Raw genomic sequence first — 19,954 nt, forward strand, 5'->3', positions numbered from 1 at the left:
TTGGGCCTCTTTTGAGCCTTCTCTGCTATTTAACAAGGTACCTCAGCACCATTTCTTGTCCTTTCCCCATATCCCTTGATTCACCTAGCTAAAAAATAATCAATTTCAGTTATAAATCCAATCAATGAGAATTCCAAAGATTCATTACTGACTGAAGAAATTTCTTATTATTTCAGTCCTAAATGATCTACTCCTTATTTTGAGAATGTGACTCCCAGTTCTGGACTCCCAAGTCAGGAAAACATCACCCCCATTTTCTCCTGGTTGAATGCTCTAAGAATTAGAGGGCATAGGTTTAAGGTGAGAGGCGAAAGATTTAAGAGGAATTTGAGGGGCAACATCTTTTTTTTATCTATACAAAGGGTGGTATCTATGTGGAATCAGCAGCCAGGGGAAGTAGTTGAGACAGGTACAATAACAACTTTTAAAAGACAGTTGGACAGATACATGGATTGGAAAGGTTTAGAAGGCTGTGGACTGGCAAACAGGACTAGCTTGGGTGGGGCATCTTGATCAGCATGGACCAGTTGGGCTGAAGGGCCTGTTTCCATGCTGTATAACTCTGTCTCTAATTTTGTACATTTCAATAAGGTCATCTCTTGTTCTTCTACACTCTGGAAAATAAAGATCTAGTGTACTCAATCTCTCCTTTTATGACACAACCTCCACCCCCATTGCACGAACCTGAGATTCTCATTATGACGAGGCAGATACGGTAATGATGCTTCCCTGGCTCGATCACATTTCCAAAATAAGGAGTAATCCATTAAGGACTGAAATGAGCACAAGTTTCTTCTGGTGAATCTTTGCTGCAGTCCCTCTATCACAAATATATCCATTCTTTGTAAATTTTAAACAATATTCCAGATGTGGTCTTATAGTTCTTATAGAATTGTAATAAGTATTCTTGTACTCAAATCCTCCAGCAATGAAGGCCAACACCCCACTTGCCTACCTAACTGCCTGCTGTACCTGCAAGTTGGCTTTCAGTGACTAGTGTTCAAGGACACCCCAGTTACCTTTGAACATCAATACTTCCTAGTCTTAAAAACTCGTTTTAAAATAACTCAATTGACATTGTTTTCTACCATTAGTGGTTGGAGCCACCTTGAACAATCAAATCACATCACACTACAGGAGCCCCATAGATTAATACCTTCATAGGCTGGGATAAATGGAAGAGGAGGAGATAAAACTTACTTATTTGCTAGAAAAAAGTAGCTGGTGCTTCATCTACGGATGCACCAGTTTCAAACAATTAAAATTCCCTAACTCACTGATCTAAATATTTAGCTTCACAAAGTAGGTGAAAAATTGAACATAGAAATATACAAGTCAAAAACTGGATATATTTTTCCTTAATAAAACTGCTTTGATTATCATTAAGTGCATCACATGTTGGTTACCTAACAATTTCTCAGTTACTTCTTTGCCTTTTTTTTAAAAAAATTGTATTGAAATGCCAGACAAATAGAGCAGAAAAACATATGTGGTAGCAATTAGCCATATACATTCTGAACATTCTCTTGTTGTCATGAACACTTTGGATGGAATGTGTAGCAAGCCAAAACTGGAAGGACTATCAGCCACATCATGCCGATTCCTTACATACTACACTTTATATGCAGCTAGTGGGTAGGCTCTGGAATTCATTATTTGAAAAATCAGATAGGGAAGGAGATTCAATCATATTCAAAAGAAATCTGGTTGAGCACCCAAAAGGAAAAACATTTCCAGGGCTTTGAAAAAATGGCCAGGAAGTAGGAAGAGTTGGATTGCTCCTGGATAGAGATGGTGCTTGATGGACCGAATGGCCTCCTTCCACGCTGTAGCCTGTGATACTCTGATAAAAGATACCATCCAAAATTCAAATGAATGGATTAAGCCAGGACATTGATTGAGAGGTGCCACTGAACTGTGGAATCAATGGGCAAGTGGGAAAAAAACAAAAGTGACCCACAACTAAAATTTAATAAAGAGACCTTCACACATGGGTAAAATTAAAAATAGGCAAATTCTCTTAAAATCTGCACCAAATAATATAAGAACAGATACAAAATTATGTAACACAGGTCAATCTGCAAAGCATTTTCTCTGCCCAAGTTACAGTATATAGAAAATACAAATGCATCCAAATGGCTTGTTTTGCATTGGAACAAAATTGAAATACCTGTTAGGATGAATTATTCAGTAATATTTAAAACTACAGTGATGAAATTGAATGATATCCTAGCTTTCCTTTTCTCCATTCCCTTTCTTTCCCTTACCACCAAAATGATCAGCAAGCCTGGGGATTAGGAAGATTTCCAAATTCAGCAAAGGAAAACTAAGACATTGATAGGGAAAGGGAAAACAGAAGGAGTATGTAAAAAACAAAAACAAAAAAAAACAGGAAAATTTAATGTAGGCCCTTACAGATTGATACAGGAGAAATTATACTGAGAAATATGCAAAGGATAAAGAAATTATACAAATATTTAGAGTCCATCACAGAAGACACACAAAGCTTCCCAAAATTGTGAACAATGGGTCTAAAATGAGGAGCTATAATAAGTTAGGACAAATTTAAAAATAAGTATTGGAGAAATTAGTGGGACTGAAACCAGCTCAATCCCAAAGATCTGATGATCTATATACCAAGTTTTTGAAGGTGGTGGATATGGAGAAAGTGGAAACACCAGTTGTCATCTTCCAAAATTCAAAGTTCTAGTTACCAAAGAATGGAAGGTATTCAAGAACCATAGACTTGCAAACCTGACATCAGTGGTTAGGAAAATGCTAGAATCCATTAATATACAACAGGGCACTTGGTAATTAATAGGAAGGAGCAGAGAAGGTGTGGATTTATGAAAAAAATCATAATTTGTAAATGTTGGATTTTTTTTTGAGTTTGTCACTAGTAGATGTGTACCTGGACTTTCTAAAGGTCTTCAAAAGCTGCTGCCGAAGAGATTATTAAATATAGTAAGAGCACAAGACTAGGGATAAGATACCGTCATGGACTGAAATTAGACAACAGACAGAAAACAGTAGGAATAAATGCATTATTATGGATTGGAAGGCTGTGATGAGTGCGGTGCTTCAAGGTGTGGAAGTGTGGCCCCAGCTGTTCATGATGTGAATGAGGGGACCAAGCATATTATATTCGTTTACTGAGGATACAAAGTTGAGTGACTGTGAGAAGCTTCAGAGGAATAGATACAGGCTAAATTAATGGGCAAGGACATGGCATGATATGACAGAGAGTATAAGTTGCAGGGATTCAGGGAAATAGGAGGGGAAATGGAGCCGATGGGATTTCTCCGCAAGGAGCCAACATGGACCCCTTGGGCTGACTGTGACATGTAAAAAAGAAACATAATATGGGATGTCATTCACTTTATTAAAAACAAGTTATTTTGTTTTAAATGGTGAGAGAAAGGTGGGACCTAGAATACAAATCACAAAAAGATAAATGCAGGTAGATCAAGCAATTAGGAAGACAAACAAACCCTAATGCAAAAGGGCCCTGGCAAGACTATACCTGGAATACTGTGTGCAGGTCTGGTCTCCCATATACTTCTGTAGAGGGAGTGCAACAAAGTCTCCATATTCATCCTGAGTACGGGGAGACTGATCTCTTTGGAGTGATCAAGTATTCTGTGCCTATGTTTAGAAGAATGAGCTGTAACCTTATTGGTTTAACAATTTTTGAGGGGGGGTTTTGATGGGGTAGATGCCCTTATCATCTACCCCATTTCCCCTGGCTAGAGTATCTAGAATCAGGAGTTACAGCCCTAAAATATGGGGCTGGCTATTTGGGACTGAAATGAGAGGAAATCTTATCACCCAGAGGGTAGAGGATCTTTGGAAGGCTGTGGAACTTCAGTCACTCACCATATTCAAGACACAGATTAATAGATTTATGGCTATTAAGGGAATCAGGGGAATATGAAATTACTGGAGGGAAATGGTGCAGAGGTAAAATATCAGCAATGATCTTAGTGAATGGTGGAACAGGCACAAGGAGTCAAGTAGCAGACTCCTGTTTAAATTTCTTATGTACTTATCTTCTTTCTTTTTCTTAAGCAACTAATCTAACCAGGAAGATGTTGTCAAAAGGTACTAACAACTATAAATAACAGTTACTCACATAGTGAACGACCCCAGACTCAAAAATAGATGAAAGATGGTGAAAGCTGGAAACCTTCTGGCTACGCAGCATATGTTGCAGAATTTGCGTACATTTATGGTAAAGGTTTCATATTAACTTTCATTCGGGTCTGAAGCTTTAAACCTATTATTAAAGGGATGAGGCGCCCAACATGTGCTTTCTTTCTGCTGTTTAGCAATCAAATGTTATTTCATGTCAGCATCACTTTCCCATGCATTTCCCACTACAAAGCATCGGAATTACCGGCCAGCAATAGAAACAAGTCAGTTTACTTTCCTGTTGCTCACTTACGAGATAGAAATTACATGGGATACCTTAAACCAAAGAAGAGGAAATATGCTGCATGGAACAGGCCATTTGCTCCACCGAAAATATCTTGGATGGGAAGTAAAAGTTAGGGGAACTATTTTGTTGTCGAGTGCTGGATTTAATGGCACTATTTCAAATAAACCATATTTTGAAAATGCATGAGAAAAATCAGGTCATCATGACAGACAAGCACCAGAAAATAATCACAGAACCTGCCAATTTTAAAATCCAACTACTATACTTTGCTGACGTCCTTCAAGGAAGGCAAGTTGCCAATGCAAGACAAACCCAAGTAACCTAACTGAATTTATTTTGAAGAGGTGACTGAAATAGCAAATAGGTGTTTTAGTGACATGAACAGCATAGGAGCTTTAAAAGGGAAAGTTAGGCAAACAAAAGGAAAGAGACAGAAAAATATGCCATCAGGGTTAGACAAAAAGAGTTATGAAGATGCTTACAGAGCATAAAGATTGGCATAGATTAACTGGATTGAATGATCTTGCTTTATGCTACATTATATTCTACATTAGCATGGATATTCTAATCTCTTGTATTTTGACCTAGTACTCTACATTTAAAAATGAAGCTTTTTCAAAATTAAAAGTGCTGGAGATATTCAGCATTTCAGGCAGCATCTGAAATGTTATCTGATGAAAGGTCATTGACCTGAAATATTAACAGCTTCTCCCTCTACAGATGGTGCCTGACTTGCTTACCATCTCCAGCATTGTGTTCTTATTTTAGGTTTTCAAAATTAAGGTTTTTTTTGTTTTTCAATGACAGTTATACTTGTTATTTATCAAGGAATGTTATTGCTACAAATGCTACGTTAGTTAAAATGGATGAGTACGAAACATTGGATAGGTTAAACAAGAGTGAAAGGGGAACTACTAAAGAGTTTAACATTTTTGAACTAGATAGTTTGCCAAAAACAGATGCCAATGCTGTTATGGACAGATGCATCCCACACAGGTAAACTGGCAGGATGAGATTAGGTAGGTTTATCCCTCATGTTGGTTTATCTACTACTTGCTGCAGACCCAATTTGGCAGCTGTGTCCTTCAGGATTCAGCCAGCTTAATCAATATTGCTGCTACAAAGCCACTCTTGGTAATGAATACTGGACTTCCCCACTTAAAGAACATTCTGTGCCCTTACTTCTTCAAAGCGATGTGCAATATGAAGGAGCATTGATTCTTTTTAGTCCACAGTCGTTTGGTAATCTGGAGGAGGGTGGATCTGATGTCATGACCTGATGCATAAGATTTCAAGGGCAATTCCTTGCTGTCTGTATACCACTGTGTTGCCACTCTAGTAAGGGTGTTCATTCAGAACCGAGACAAGGAGAAGTTTCTTTTACTCAAAAAACTATAAATTTTTGGAGCTCTCTATCATGGAAGGCTGTGGATGCTCAGTCGTTAAGGACGTTCAAGATTGATATTGACTTCATTCAGGACACAAGTGGTTTGGTCAGAAGAGTAGACTAAAGGTACAGAATCAAACCTGTTATTTTTGTACAGTGGAGCAGAATAATGGGACCAAATGGCTCCTGTACTATTTCTTATGTCATAAGAAAAAATTTCATCAAAATCCAGACCCAACTAAACCTAGTGTTAGCTGAGGGAAAATAGCAATCATATTAAGACCTGCATATCATATAAGGAATACATACCTGCAGATTCTCAACCTGTGAAGGCATAATACCATGCCAGCCTATTAATGTAGATTAAGACAGATCAACAAAGCTAGCCTCACAACTGTAGTGATTAGAATATTATATACTTCTCTCAACACTCTATACTTGTAATAGTAGCATGTTAATAACATAGTAGCTCTTCAGGTCCACAGCGACTCCTAGGGGAGTAATTCCATTAGTACCATTCTCTTCATCTTTTTTCCCTGTACCCCTGCAACTTATTCACTTCCACTCCTGCTCATCAACTCCTTATTTGGCTCCCGTCACCATTAACCTAAAATAAGGGCAATTCGTAGTTGTCAATTAACCTAAGGATATTCCTTTGTGATGTGGGAGGAATCCAGAGTATCCAGAGGAGACCCACATGGTTAGAGAGAGAATGTGCAAACTCCGCACAGACTGCTCTCAATACGAGGACTGAATCTGGGTCCTTGGACCTGTGTGGCAGTAGTAGTAATTACAGTGCCAGATATACAAGTATGTTTTGACATGACTTAATATCTTAAAATGCAAGTAGTAAGTTTTTATTAAATGCTTGCCTAAAAATAAAATCACTGTTCAATTCCCTGCACCTTATATTCACACTCTTCCCATTATACTATTCATCTGCATTATTACATGAAACTATTAAATGGAAGGATTGGATGAACTTAGAAATACATACCTCTTGTTGAAATATACAAAGAGCCATTTAGGTAGCTTGTTGCAATTCGTTTACGCTGGGGGAAATATTAACCAAAAAGAGACCATTAAGACAAGATGTTTTTAAAATAAACACTAGCTTTGGTAATGAATAAAAACTTTTGCATTTGCATGCTACATTGTGACAAATATTTTAAAGTGCCTTTAAGTTGGCAAAATGATAACCATTCAGATCCAGGAGGCTCCTCTTTTCACTAGATCAGTTTTAAAGTGGTCCAAATGGGAACAATTTTTGTAAGTCACTTGGACAATATCCTCACTCCTCTGAACCTTGACGTGATCAGATCTTTACTGAATGACTCATTTTACAAGTGCAATCTCACAGTAATGGACTACAATGTCAATCTATTATGTGTGAAAGCGTCTGGTGTGGGGCAAAGAGCAAGAATGCTACCAACTGAATCAGGCACTTTTGCTCATCTGCCACATGTAATCAAATACTTTTATCATAATACATACAGTGTATTAGAGGCTAATCCGGTCATACATTTTCTATGTAACATAACCTTTTCAATGTAAAGTATTTTACAGCTTCCAATTCCAAGAGGTTAGATGAGGTACAAAACTTTAAGGTGACTTCTGAAAAAGACTTTTTCTAAAAAAAATGTAGAGGACTTAAAAGGCTGAAAACAAAAATCCAGGTGGCATAACTGCAGCAGCTGTACATCCTACTTTTAGAGAACGGTCTCAATGAATAAGACGACACTGGTAGGGACAAATGATAATGGCTTCAGTTTTCCCATTCTGAGTTAGAGTTATCCATAACTTGAAAGAAAAATTAGTTACCTACTTGGTCAAAAGGGGTAGATTTTTTGAGAAATATCTAAACATTATTACAGCATACCAAAAAAACAATCTGCATTTCAGTTATCTCAAAGGACTTAATTTATCCTAAAACAAGTCTCATACCTTAATCCTTTACATTTAAACGTCCTTGACCTTCCATTTGTCTTCCCTTTTTTCAATGTTTCATCCTACTTTAATTCAGGTCAGAGGTGAAAGGCCTTTGTCTAACCGAAAATACCATCCAACCTTGTATAATATTACGTTTTATTTCTCAGAGTGTTGAGACGTCAGGAGAAATTTCTTTGAGATTATCATGGTATGCAATATTTTACAGAAGCGAGTAGCAAGAAAGATTTTTTTTTTAAAAAAGGAATAGTTGGAAATATTTCAAGACTGATAGGCTACAAGCGTGCAAGGTGTTGACATTAATATTGGATATCTAGCCAAGAACACACTGAGCTAAAGACTTCATTCTGTGATGTTAACGAAGTGGATGAGGGGTCAAAATGGCTTGTAAAGGAATACTGAAAAATGATTATTCAGCACTAAGCTCTTTTATGTCTACTGGAAATGTTTGCTTTCCTGATGTAACGAATTGAATGACAAACAAAAAGTTTCATTATACACAAGGATGCTGAAAATGCTCAACAGGTCTGTCTGGAGAGAACAACAGATGCTACCTGTTGATTGTTCCCGCTTTGCTGTACTCTGTAGACTACAGTTTACTGATATAATATATAGGGTCAATCGCAATCAAACTTAATGCACTAATCATTGGGTTTATCATTCAAAATTAACAAATATAACTATTCTGTCCCCAATAGAACAACTGCTCAAAGAACTGCAAGGTTAAGATTGGAGCACGAAGCAGTAGTTCTGAGATTTTTAGGAAAGAAGTTGCTATTCTGATGCCATTGTGAATAGCCAATTTACCTGAATTAAATCTCTATAATTTAAGAGGACTCTCAGGTGTAACTTCAATACAAATTCAGTCGGTGCTTTTTCTGGGAATACTTTCCTTAATGATTGGTTATATACCAAGATTTTACATAACTGATGCTGGATCTCAATGTTAAAACCCAAATACAAAATAAAGCAGCAAGTTTAAACTACCAAAACAAAACAATCACAGGATAGCTTAACTTAAAAGTTTGTTCAAACCACTGTTAAAACAGTTACTTCTTTAAAATCAACTACTGATACAACTTAACAGGTAAAATAGTAATCATGGTAGTAACCTACAGAAAACAAAAATAACTTGCGATCTGTGGTAAATGTACATATTATTCAGTGTAAGCATTAGGATCGCAAAGAAGAATTAACTTCCGAATACATCTTTACAAAGGGGCGCTGGGCCCATGTTTAGCCAATAGCACTCAACTGATTCAGAGAAGTATCATGTTATCCAAATACACAGATAACATTTACCTCTGGTTCAAACAATCCGCTGTACGTCGGATTGGCTGTGCTTCTTCTCTTTCTTTCCTGGCGTCTGCTTTGGATTTCTGTAACCATGAGAGCATTTCCATTATTACCAAGTTTTTGGCTTTAAACTGAAACTAAATAAAAGTTACTCTAAATGCTATATTCACTCTTTTTGGGCAGTTCTTATTATGGTTAGCTACAGTAGCATGCAAAATATTTTAATGTTATCAGCAATCAATTCACAATAACTATAATATACACAAGTGGAAGATTTGCTTCATTTTAAAAAGCATGTAATGTGGACAGGCTGGATCTCCAAAAGAAAGCATAATTGGTTTTATTTATGGTTCTTATATAAAAAAATTAGTAAGCAGGACAGCAGAAATAATTTGGACAGAGAGAAAAAGAAAATCACATTTCTAACTGGGAATAATGCAAGAAAATAATGAATAGCCCCAATTAAATTTGACGTATACCTACACAGCCATAAAGAGTTCCAAGAAAAGCACAATAAGCAAGACGTGTGGGTGAAATTATAAATTAAGAGTATGCAGTTTGCAGATAATTTTCAAGTTGAACAATGCAGGCTCCCAAGGGACAAATAAAAAGTTAATAGATCCATCTCAGCAAATTTTCTTCAAAAGCCAGTGAAAAAATCATTTAGAGATGTAAACATTTGACTTTACACTAGCAAGTATCCAGAGATGAGGGGAATTATCATCCTGTTATAAAGATGCCCCAAACTAGTTCCAGATTTAAGGCCATTGTGATTTGCAGTCTGTTGGATTATAAAATGACAGACCCGACAGCTCAAGCGTGACCTATCCAGCCGGTTATGCTGGTGCCAGCTCTTTAAAAGAGTTCAACAGTTGATCTCACACCCCCCACCTCCCCCCTGCCCTTTTCTAAATAACCCTGCATATTAATATTTTCCAAAGACATGATTCATTGCCTTTTGAAAGCTCCTCTGAAATCTGATCTCTGAAGAGACTCTTAACATCTTAAGACAACTCCTAACAACTCTTAATCTCGTAACATCTTAGTGAAATAATTTCTCCTCTTACTCTTTTACCAATTAGTTAAAATTTAGTACCAATTCACTTGTCAGAAGAAACAATTTCATCCTACTGGATCTTACAAAACTTGTCACAATCCTGAATATCTCTATTACAACTTTACTGCCTCTGCCTTAAGGAGAACAATGTAAGCTTCTCTAATAGTGCATTACATTCTAGTGGAGAACTAACCAAAGAACTGTAAAATTTAGTACATCTTTTTTGGTAGCTATTACTTCTATTAGAAAGCCAAATATTTCATACATTTTTCCAACTGCCTAATCAACTTTAAAGATGGGTGAATGTACACCCTTAGGTCTCTGCCTCTTGCATTCCCCTCCAGATAGCAGCATTTGGATTATACTACCTCCCAATGTTATTTATTACTCCCCATGTGCATTGTTTCACTTTTCCCGCAAATCAAATGTAGATGCTAAATATTTGAAGTCGCTCACTGGCAAGATTTAGAACTTCAGCGGGGACACTGGTGGAAAAATTACCATTGCTATCCAGTCTTGATCATCTGCTTCTCTGAATTGTGTCTCAGCAAACAGTTGGGTACAACACGCCTAAATCTCTAGGTACGGCCAGGAGCAGTGCCAAGCATGAAACCAGAGTGCAGCCAGGAATAGGACATGATTTTTCACAGGGTTCTATACTTACCATTTTTCATAATTTAAAAAAAACATTTAATCTGAATCTTTAATTAATTCACCATCACCAATGATCAAAAATTTAACTGGAGCAACTCTGTGAGAAGTGTGGGTATGAGAGCAGGTTTGGTGTTCGATTATAAATGACTCCTGTCTGAACACGCAAAGTGTTCACAACATGCACAATGTAATAAAAACTCTCCATTTGCCCGAATGAGTGCGGCACTCTCCAAGCCTGCTTCAAATTGCGACCGGTACATAAAAATGCCACTACCTGCAAGTTTGTAACCAACTTTAGAAATATAGTGCCGTTCTTGCTGGACTAAACCTGGAACTCCTTATCAGCAGTGTAGGAATAACCTAATCCTACAGGCTGCAGGAGTTGAAGGCAGGAGCTCAACAGCATTCACAGCCAATTAGCAATGGGCCCTAATTGATGGCCAGTAGTGTCCACATCCAAAGAATGAGGGTCTGCCTTGAAGGGCTGCAATTAGTCAGCTATTTCTCTGCCGAACCTTTTTCTAGCCCACATATGCTAGATCCTTTCTGAAGTTACTTAAAATTCCACTTGAGTGTTTTACCATTGTTTTCTCTTTGCCCTTTCCTGTAAGTAAACCTAATTATATTCTGATTAAGGTTCCCCAAATCTTTTCCCATGATTCTACATTCTTGTTCAATTCCAGGAAGACTTCCTTACACTTTTATTCCAAAATGTGCACTTCCCCTAGAATATATCCAACCTGCACTTTGATGCAGTCTTATTTAAACTGACTACAAATCCTTGCAGGCTCTGTGTCCTCTACTCAGTTTAATTTCTCACATAGCATTGTATTGTAACTAAACCAGATACAGTGTACTCTGCCCTTCAACAAAGCCATGAATACAGGTTGTATAAATGCTAAAGCTCTGAGCTTGATCTTTATGACATCCTGCTTAATATGATGTTGCCTTCCGTTAACATATTAGGCTGGATCACACTGCACCTGGCTTGCAATTCATGGTCACCTCCTGCAGCCAAACTCACCACCTGTGGGTGAATGGTTGCCAGTGGCAAGGCCCCACCACTGCTTTCGCTCACAAAGCATGGGCGTTAGGAGCTGAGCCTTGGTCTTGAGCAAGTCAAAAGAGGCACTACGCACACATCACCCTGGCGGCTTTCTGACAGCTCATGTTATCAAAAGGAACCTTGACCATTTCCAAATGTTTGTGATGATCAAACATTTATAAGTAGCTGAAAGAAATTTAAGGTTAAAAAATAAATTAGATTGACTAATAAACATTCTAATTAAGATTAATGTTTGAATAAAAGAAAACAAGCCATTTATCTTTCTAAAGACGAATGGCCCCATGGTTACAATATAATCCATCAATTATCACAACCCCATAAACCTCTCTGTGTAACAACTTTGTGGCACCATATCTTTCAAAAATCCACATATTCAACACCCATTGGTTCTCCCTTTTCTGCTATAAGTTGCATTCCCCATTGTCCAAGAACTGTTCCCAATGTCCCATGAATTGAAGTTGATCCTCCTGCACCACTTGCCTGGTCATGCACTATCATCTCGTTATTGCTCCCTCTGGACAATGGAAGTAATCTAGATATTACCACCTTTGATGCCTTTTTCTTGGATAATTTTCCTGAAGCTCTGAAGATAGTCAATGTTTTCCAAACTATGCCATTGCTTATAAAGTAGACCACATTTTCCGGCTGCTCCTCTTCAACCTTCTGACTCATATGTGATATCTTTTACACTGACACCACAGGGGGAGAAACTTCATTTAGTGTCATAATCAGCATTTGCATAAGCTATTAATTCTCTTTCCTGCAACAACTCCACTTTTATAGTTTTTCATGCAATTTCATGTACAGCCAAGTCTCACATGGTCCCATGGATTTGCTGCTGTCATCTCCTCTATGGAATTCAACAATGAATACACTTTGAGTGCCACACTCTCAGGGGAATATGGGTCTCTCTGCTGGCTCCTCCAATTCTGCCTGGAGGTCACCCACTTGCTCACTTCCTGAGCTCTTTTTGTATGTGGTGGGATAGGCATCTCTTAAAATGTCCCTCCTACTACTCCTAACTTTGCATATGTATTGTTATCCAGCTGTGCCTCAAGTTTCAAAACTCTGAACTTACACAGTTAGTGGCACTTCCTGCATATGTACTTTTCCAGATCACACACAGTATTCTGCAGTTTGCACATGATAGAGGATGTGCATCCAGTGGAACCCACCTGCCCCAACATTTCATTCTAAGACTTTATTGAACTCTTGAGTTTCTTGACTATTTGGCAAATATTAATATCACCATAAAAAACCACTGACAACTTAAAAATAATTTGTTGACTTAACTAGGAAAGAACAAAGCAGTACATTAATAGCTAATGGCTTTCCCGTTTCATTTTACATGAAATTGATTCATATCAGAAAAAAGGTGAAATTTTGAACCTTTGAACCAAAAAAATATATAGATCAAAATGATCAACATTTGAAAATTTAACTTGTTCTGTTTAAAAGATCAGAAATACTTGGTGTATAAATGCCAAAATTTCTGCCTTCTATAGTTCAACTGTGTTCTTTTGTTTTTTTTAAATTCTCTCTTTAAATGCCCTCACTCATCCATTACCTGCTAACTTCTACTTAAAAAAACACTGATTCAAGAATTTCATATTTGACTTACCTTCCAAATGCTCAGTAGTAACCAGGCCAAGGGACACCATAAAGGCAAGTTTCTGCAAAATTTAAGAGTATAGGTTATAGGCAGTCTCCATGAAGCCAGTATCACCAAGCGTTGATAATTCTAAACAAACATAATGTAAGAACATAAGAAACAGGAGCAGCAGAATGGTGTATGGCTGCTCAAGCCTCCTCGTGCCTAGTTCTGATGAAAGTGATGCCCTTAATTTTTTTTTTCTCTTACCACAGATGCTGCCTTATCTGTGACATTTCCAGCAGCTGCTATGTCGTGCCTCTCTTATTTCCAGCACACTTTTTATTCTCTAACTGACCCCATTCATCTATTAACCACTTCTGGAAGCATTGGGTCATTCAGATAACCATGGTCCCCACCGCTCTTCTGCAACTTAAAACACACTAGTTTTCTCATTTTTCAATCAGGCAACCTCTTATTCTTAAACTATGTATCAGAGTTCCAGATTTCCCCAAAAAGACCAAATATTCTTTCAGCATTTCCATTAATAAGCTCGTTCAAGATAATAAAAATTTCAATAAGATCCCATCTCTTGTTTCTCAATAAGAATGTTCAGTAGTAACCAGGCCAAGGGCTCAAACTTTCCTCATAAGCCAGCCTCTCTGTCTCAGGAATCAACCTAATGAACCTTCGTTGAACTGCCTCCAAAGTACTGCTCTCCTCAAGTACCCTGAGTATGCTGTTTCCAATGCCCTATGTATTAAGTTCCTTACTTTTTCCATTTTGTTTATAATAAAAGCAAACATTCCATTTACTTCCAAGCCAACTTCCTGTATTTCATATACAAAGCCACCCAAATCCTGTTGCACCATGGCATCCATAGTCTTTCTCCATTTAAATACCATTTTTCTATTCTTCCTACTGAATTGAAAACCTCACATTTCCACAATTTAGATTCTATTGTCCATTGACTTAACTCATTTATGTATCTTTGCAGACTCGATGCATCCTCCCACAACTTGCATTCCCAACTACTTTTATATTGTCAACAAAAATGGCTACAGTACACTCAATGTCTTCATCTAATATAGACAGCAAATGGTTGAGGCACTAGCACCGACTCCTTTTGGCACCACACTAATTACAGGTTGCCAACTTAAAAGTGATTCATCCACCCTGACTTTTCTTTTGTTAGAAAATCCTCTATCCATGCCAATATATTACCATCACTACCATGAGTTCCTTCCTTGTGCAGCATCCTGTTACATGACACCTTACCAAATGCTTTCAGGAAATTCAAATATATTACATCTTCCAGTTTCCCTTTTTATAACCTTTTCCTCTTGCATTTGACCTCCCAAAATGCAACATTTTATCTTTGTCTGGACTAAAACCCATCAACCATTTCTCTGCCCAAATTTCCAGCTGATCTATATCCTGCTATAATCATATGACAACCTTTCTCACTGTCCCCTTCATCTGATTTCACCTTTTCAATATGGCTACTACCTCCCATTTTACTGATGACACGTTTTTGACATGCAGGTTTCTTCTATGTCAAGTCCCAGCTTTAGAAGTCATTCCTTCCCATGTCACCCGCATGTACATTTTGCAGGTTTCTCACACAGTTGACTCAACAAGTTAAGCACAGAACAGTATAGCACAGCACAGGAACAGGCCCTTCAGCCTACAATGTTGTGCTGAACTAATTAAACTAGTAATTAAAGACCTACTAAGCGAGTCGCTTCTGCCTACATAAGTCCATAACCCTTTATTTTCTGCATATTCATGTGCCTATCTAAGAGCCTCTTAAATGTCTCTATCGTATTTGCCTCCTCCACTACCGCTGGCAGCGCATTCCAGGCACCCACCACTTTGAGTAAAGAAACTTGCCCCAAACATCTCCTTTGAACTTACTCCCTCCCACCTTAAATGCATGCCCTCTAGTATTTGACATTTCAACCCTGGGAAAAAGATGCCAGCTGTCCACTCTATGCCCCTCAATCTTTAAAACTTCTATCAGGTCTCCCCTCAGCCTGCTGCTGCTCCAGAAAAAACAACCCAAATTTGTCCAACCTCTCCTTATAGCACAGGCATCCTAGCAAACCTCTTCTGCACCAAAGCCTCCATATCCTTCTAATAATGGGGTAACCACAAATGAATGTAATAGTCCAGATGCAGCCTAACCAGAGTTTTATAAAGCTGCAACATAACTTCCTGACTCTTGAACTCTATGCCTCAACTAATAAAGGCAAGCATACCATATGCTTTCTTTAACACCCTATCAACTGGTGCAGCCACTTTCAGGGAGCTATGGACTTGGACCCCAATATCCCTCTGTACATCAACAATGTTAAAGGTCCTACCATTAACTGCGTACCGTCCCTTTACATTTGATCTCTCAAAGTGCAACACCTCACATTTGGCCAAATTAAATTCCATCTGCCATTTCTCCACACATATCTGCAACTGATCTAGATCCCACTGTATCCTTTGGCAATCTTCTACACTATCCACAGTGCCACCAATCTTTGTATCGTCTGCAAACTTACTAACCCATCTACGTTTTCATACAAGTCATTTATATATATCACAAACAGCAGAGGTCCCAGAACAGGTCCCTGCAGAGCACCAGTAGTCATGGACCTTCAGCCAGAATAAGTCCCATCGACTATTATCCTCTATCTTCTATGTGCAAGCCAATTCCAAATCCAAGTGGCCAAGTCACCGTGGATCCCATGTATTTCAATCTTCTGGATAAGCCTACCATGTGGGACCTTGTGAAATGCCTTACTAAAATCCACATAGACAATATCCAGAGCTCTACCCTCATGAATCACCTTCATTACCCCCTCAAAAAACTCAATCACGTTAATAAAATATGACTTGCCCCACAAACATGGAATACCATTTACCATTCCCCAACTCTCACCAGTTGCAGTTGTCGGTACACAGAGGCTTCTTTCTAGTTAACTGTGTTCTTAGCAATTAATAATGAGACTCTCATCAGAACTGGGAAAATATTTTACTTTACCCATTTTCAGTTCCAAGAGCTGAAATTATCTTGCTCTGCATTTGATGCTTATGATGTGGTCTCCCCTACACAGTGGAAACTAAAGGCAGACAAAGTGACCACTTTGTTGAACAACTCTGTTCAGTTCACAAGGATAATCACCAAGCTGCCAGTTTCCTGTCATTAATTCTCCATCCCACTCTGGCCCATGTCTTTGGTTTCCTACATTGTTCCAACAAAGCTCAATGTAAGCCTGAGGTACAGCACATCTTCCCACTAGACACATTACTGACTTCTGGAATCAAAGTTGGATTCTTCTTCAAGTAATTAGCTATTCCAAACTTCTATCTCAATTTTCAATGCTGAGTTTTTATTCTCATTCATCATTTAGTAATTTCAGAATTCATTTACCAGATGACATGAAAATCAAGTGTAGTAAACAGCACTAAAGACAGAAACAAAGTTATTTTTATTCTCATTCATGTCACTTGCAAACATTAAAATTATGGCCTATATATCTATGGTCTAGATCACCGAAATAAAAAGGTGAGAGGTCACAATATTATCCAAGGTGGACATTTACACATTCCACACATTCCTCATTAGCCTTTACTGTCCTTTTTCAGCAGATAGCACCATCATCACTTGTGTTATTCAATCTCTACTGATCTCCACCCTATCACAGACCTTATGTTCTTCCTGTCCCTCTCCCTTTCAATATGCCTTGAAACTTTCCTTAAACCTTCTAACTTTCTTGGAGTTTTGAGGAGAGGTCATCGACCTAAAACATCAACTGTTTCTCTTTTTACAGATGCTGTCTGACCTATAGAGTTGTCTGGCATTATGTTTTCATTTCAAATTTCTAGCTGTTGCATTATTTTGCTTTTTGACTTTTAAGCTATAGAAACATACATTTCTCCCAACACAAATATATTTGTGGCAAGTATATTTCAATTAACATAATCCATATCAAAAGAAGTGATTTGGACAAATTAGCCTTAGTTCCTGGCTAACACAGTGAGTGCTGAAAAGAGAGTCTAGCTGGTTTCTGGCAAATTATTGCCAATAGAGTCTTGCTGATGGTCTAACAGGCTGGTATGGAATTTTTCAGGTGTTTCACTTTTCCCCAGAAGATATCAGTGAATGATACAGACCAGAAAGTGCTTACTTGGCCCATTTTGTCATCACTATCCAAGACAAATACAATTGAGATAACTTAAGTCTTAACTTGTCCAGTCACTTTTAAAAGGTTTTTGCAAATATATCCCAGGGTCTTCCTGTTCCTTCAGCTCCACCACTCAAATCTTCAAAATTGTATCATTTATGTGCTCTTCATTCAAATATCTATCACACTGAACCACCTTCAAGAAATGCTAAATTTCAGGTGACAATAACCATATTTATCCTTTTTTTTGAGCATTACTGGAACAATGTCTGACTTCCTTGGGTCTGCTCCATTGCTCATTTTTTTATTTATACATTTGGCTTTCATATCACCTACAAACTTTGAAATTCTGCCCAAGACCAGATCATTAATATACATTAAATGGGGAGAGGTAACAAAATCAGCCTTTAGGAAACACCACTGCATACCTACCTCTTACCTGAAAATCAACTGTTCACATTAAATCTGATTTTCATTTAGTGGACAATTTCGTATCCACACTACCACTGCTCCATTAATGGCATGGACAATTTTGATAACAAGTTCTACTATGTGGCTCTTACCCTCAGCAATCCTCAACATTATATAATTTAAGAACTTAAGCAAGTTGATAGAACATGACTTGCCTTTAATAAATCTATACTGCTTTTCATTTATTGATAAGAGTGAATTAACTTTGACCAGGACTATGCTTCGATCACTGGCCTGCGGGTACTATGTTTATCCTTCTCTTTTGAACAGGGGTGTGACATTTGAAATCCTCCAGTCTTCTTGAAACATTTCTATATCTCGTTATAAGAATGTGGTTAGAGCTTCTGCAAATCCCACCTTCAGTTTGATCAAAAATCTGGGATCTGTGCCATTTGGATTGGACCACTATTCTACTTTTGAGTGCTGCTAATCTTTTAAGTACCTTGGTGGTTTTCATTTTTATTTAACCTTAGCAGCATACTTTACCTCAGGATTTTCTTCTCTCTTTGACTTTGCCAAAAGATGGCCCTGTGGTTGTTCTACTGAAGTTTTTCTTTTTTCTGTCAGATGTTCTGTTTGCGTCTGACTTTGTGGTTGAATGATTAATACCTAAAATAAAATATTAAATGAGTGACAAAATTCCTTTTTAACTTAGACAAAATAATACTCTTAAGTAGGGAAGAAGTCATGAAAACTGCATCTGGTGGTGGGAGGGGTAAGGGGAGATTGTAGAGTCACAGAGCACGGAAATAGGCTCTTTGGCCAAACTCGTCCATGCCTACCAAGATGCCCAACTTGCCACTCAAACTTCTGCTAAATATTTCCCCTCACCTTAAATCTATGTCTTCTAGTTTCAGACTCCCCAACCCATGGAAAAAGACTATCTAACCTATCTATACCCCTCAGTTTTATAAACCTCTAGAAAGTCATCCCTTAGCCTCCAATGCTCCACTGAGAACAATCCCAGCCTAACCACTCTTTGTAACCAAAGCCCTCCATTCCAGGCAACATCCTGGCAAATCACTTCTGCATTCTTTGTAGCGCTACCACATTTTTTCTATAGTGTGGTGACCAGAACTGCAAACAAGATTCCAAAGTGTGGCCTAACCAATGTGTTGTATAGCTGCAACATGAAGTCCCAACGCATATATTCAATATCCCTGCATTTGAAGGCAAGTTAAACACCTTCTTCACTACCCTATTCACCTGTGTCGCCCTTTTTCAGGGAGTTACGAACTTGCACCTCAAGGTTTCTCTGTACATCAACACTTCCAAAGTCCCTGCCATTTACTGTACATGTCCAGCCAGTACTAGACACTTATCCAAATTAAATTCCATCTGCCACTGCTCCGCCCATCTTATCAGCTGATTTATGTCCTGCTGTATTCTGTATCCTTAGAAAACTATGTTCACTACCTACAACTCCACCAATTTTTGTGAAAGCAGCAAACTTGCATATCAGACCAAAGATATTTTATAGGTCTCAGCACTAATCCCTGCAGTTCTGGTCAGAAAAACCACCCTCATTCGCTAGCTTCTGCCTCCTATTACCAAGCCAATTTTAGATCGTTTGCCAAAGCACCTTGGATCCCATATGCCCTAACTTTCTGCATTAGCCTACCATGCAGGAACTTATCAAAAGCTTTGCTAAAGTCCATGTATACCATGTCCACCTTCTTGCCTTCAATTTTCTTAGTAACCTTTTCAAAAGCTCAGCATTTCCCACAAACAAAACCATGCTGACTCCCCCAATCAGTCCCTGGCTTTCCAAGTAATCATAAATCTTATCCCCAAGAACTTTTTCTAATAGTTTCCCTACTACTGACACAAGACTCACAAGCATGTAGTTTCCTGCCTTATCCCAACTGC

General features: G+C 38.1%; 1 protein-coding gene across 2 annotated transcripts in view; it reads right to left on the reverse strand.

Moving 5' to 3' along the window:
* Positions 1–19,954, reverse strand: part of phf21b (PHD finger protein 21B) — a 106,332-nt gene that overhangs the window by 20,121 nt on the left and 66,257 nt on the right. For both annotated transcript variants that reach the window (XM_052030789.1, XM_052030790.1), the window contains 4 exons: positions 18,572–18,694; positions 13,467–13,518; positions 9,075–9,151; positions 6,823–6,877 (listed from right to left, as the gene is read on the reverse strand). In XM_052030789.1, the coding sequence (XP_051886749.1) occupies positions 6,823–6,877; positions 9,075–9,151; positions 13,467–13,518; positions 18,572–18,694 (307 nt within the window). The remainder of the gene's footprint in view (positions 1–6,822; positions 6,878–9,074; positions 9,152–13,466; positions 13,519–18,571; positions 18,695–19,954) is intronic.

This window comes from Pristis pectinata, chromosome 15 (genome assembly GCF_009764475.1).
Source record: "Pristis pectinata isolate sPriPec2 chromosome 15, sPriPec2.1.pri, whole genome shotgun sequence".
Classification (NCBI taxonomy): domain Eukaryota; kingdom Metazoa; phylum Chordata; class Chondrichthyes; order Rhinopristiformes; family Pristidae; genus Pristis; species Pristis pectinata.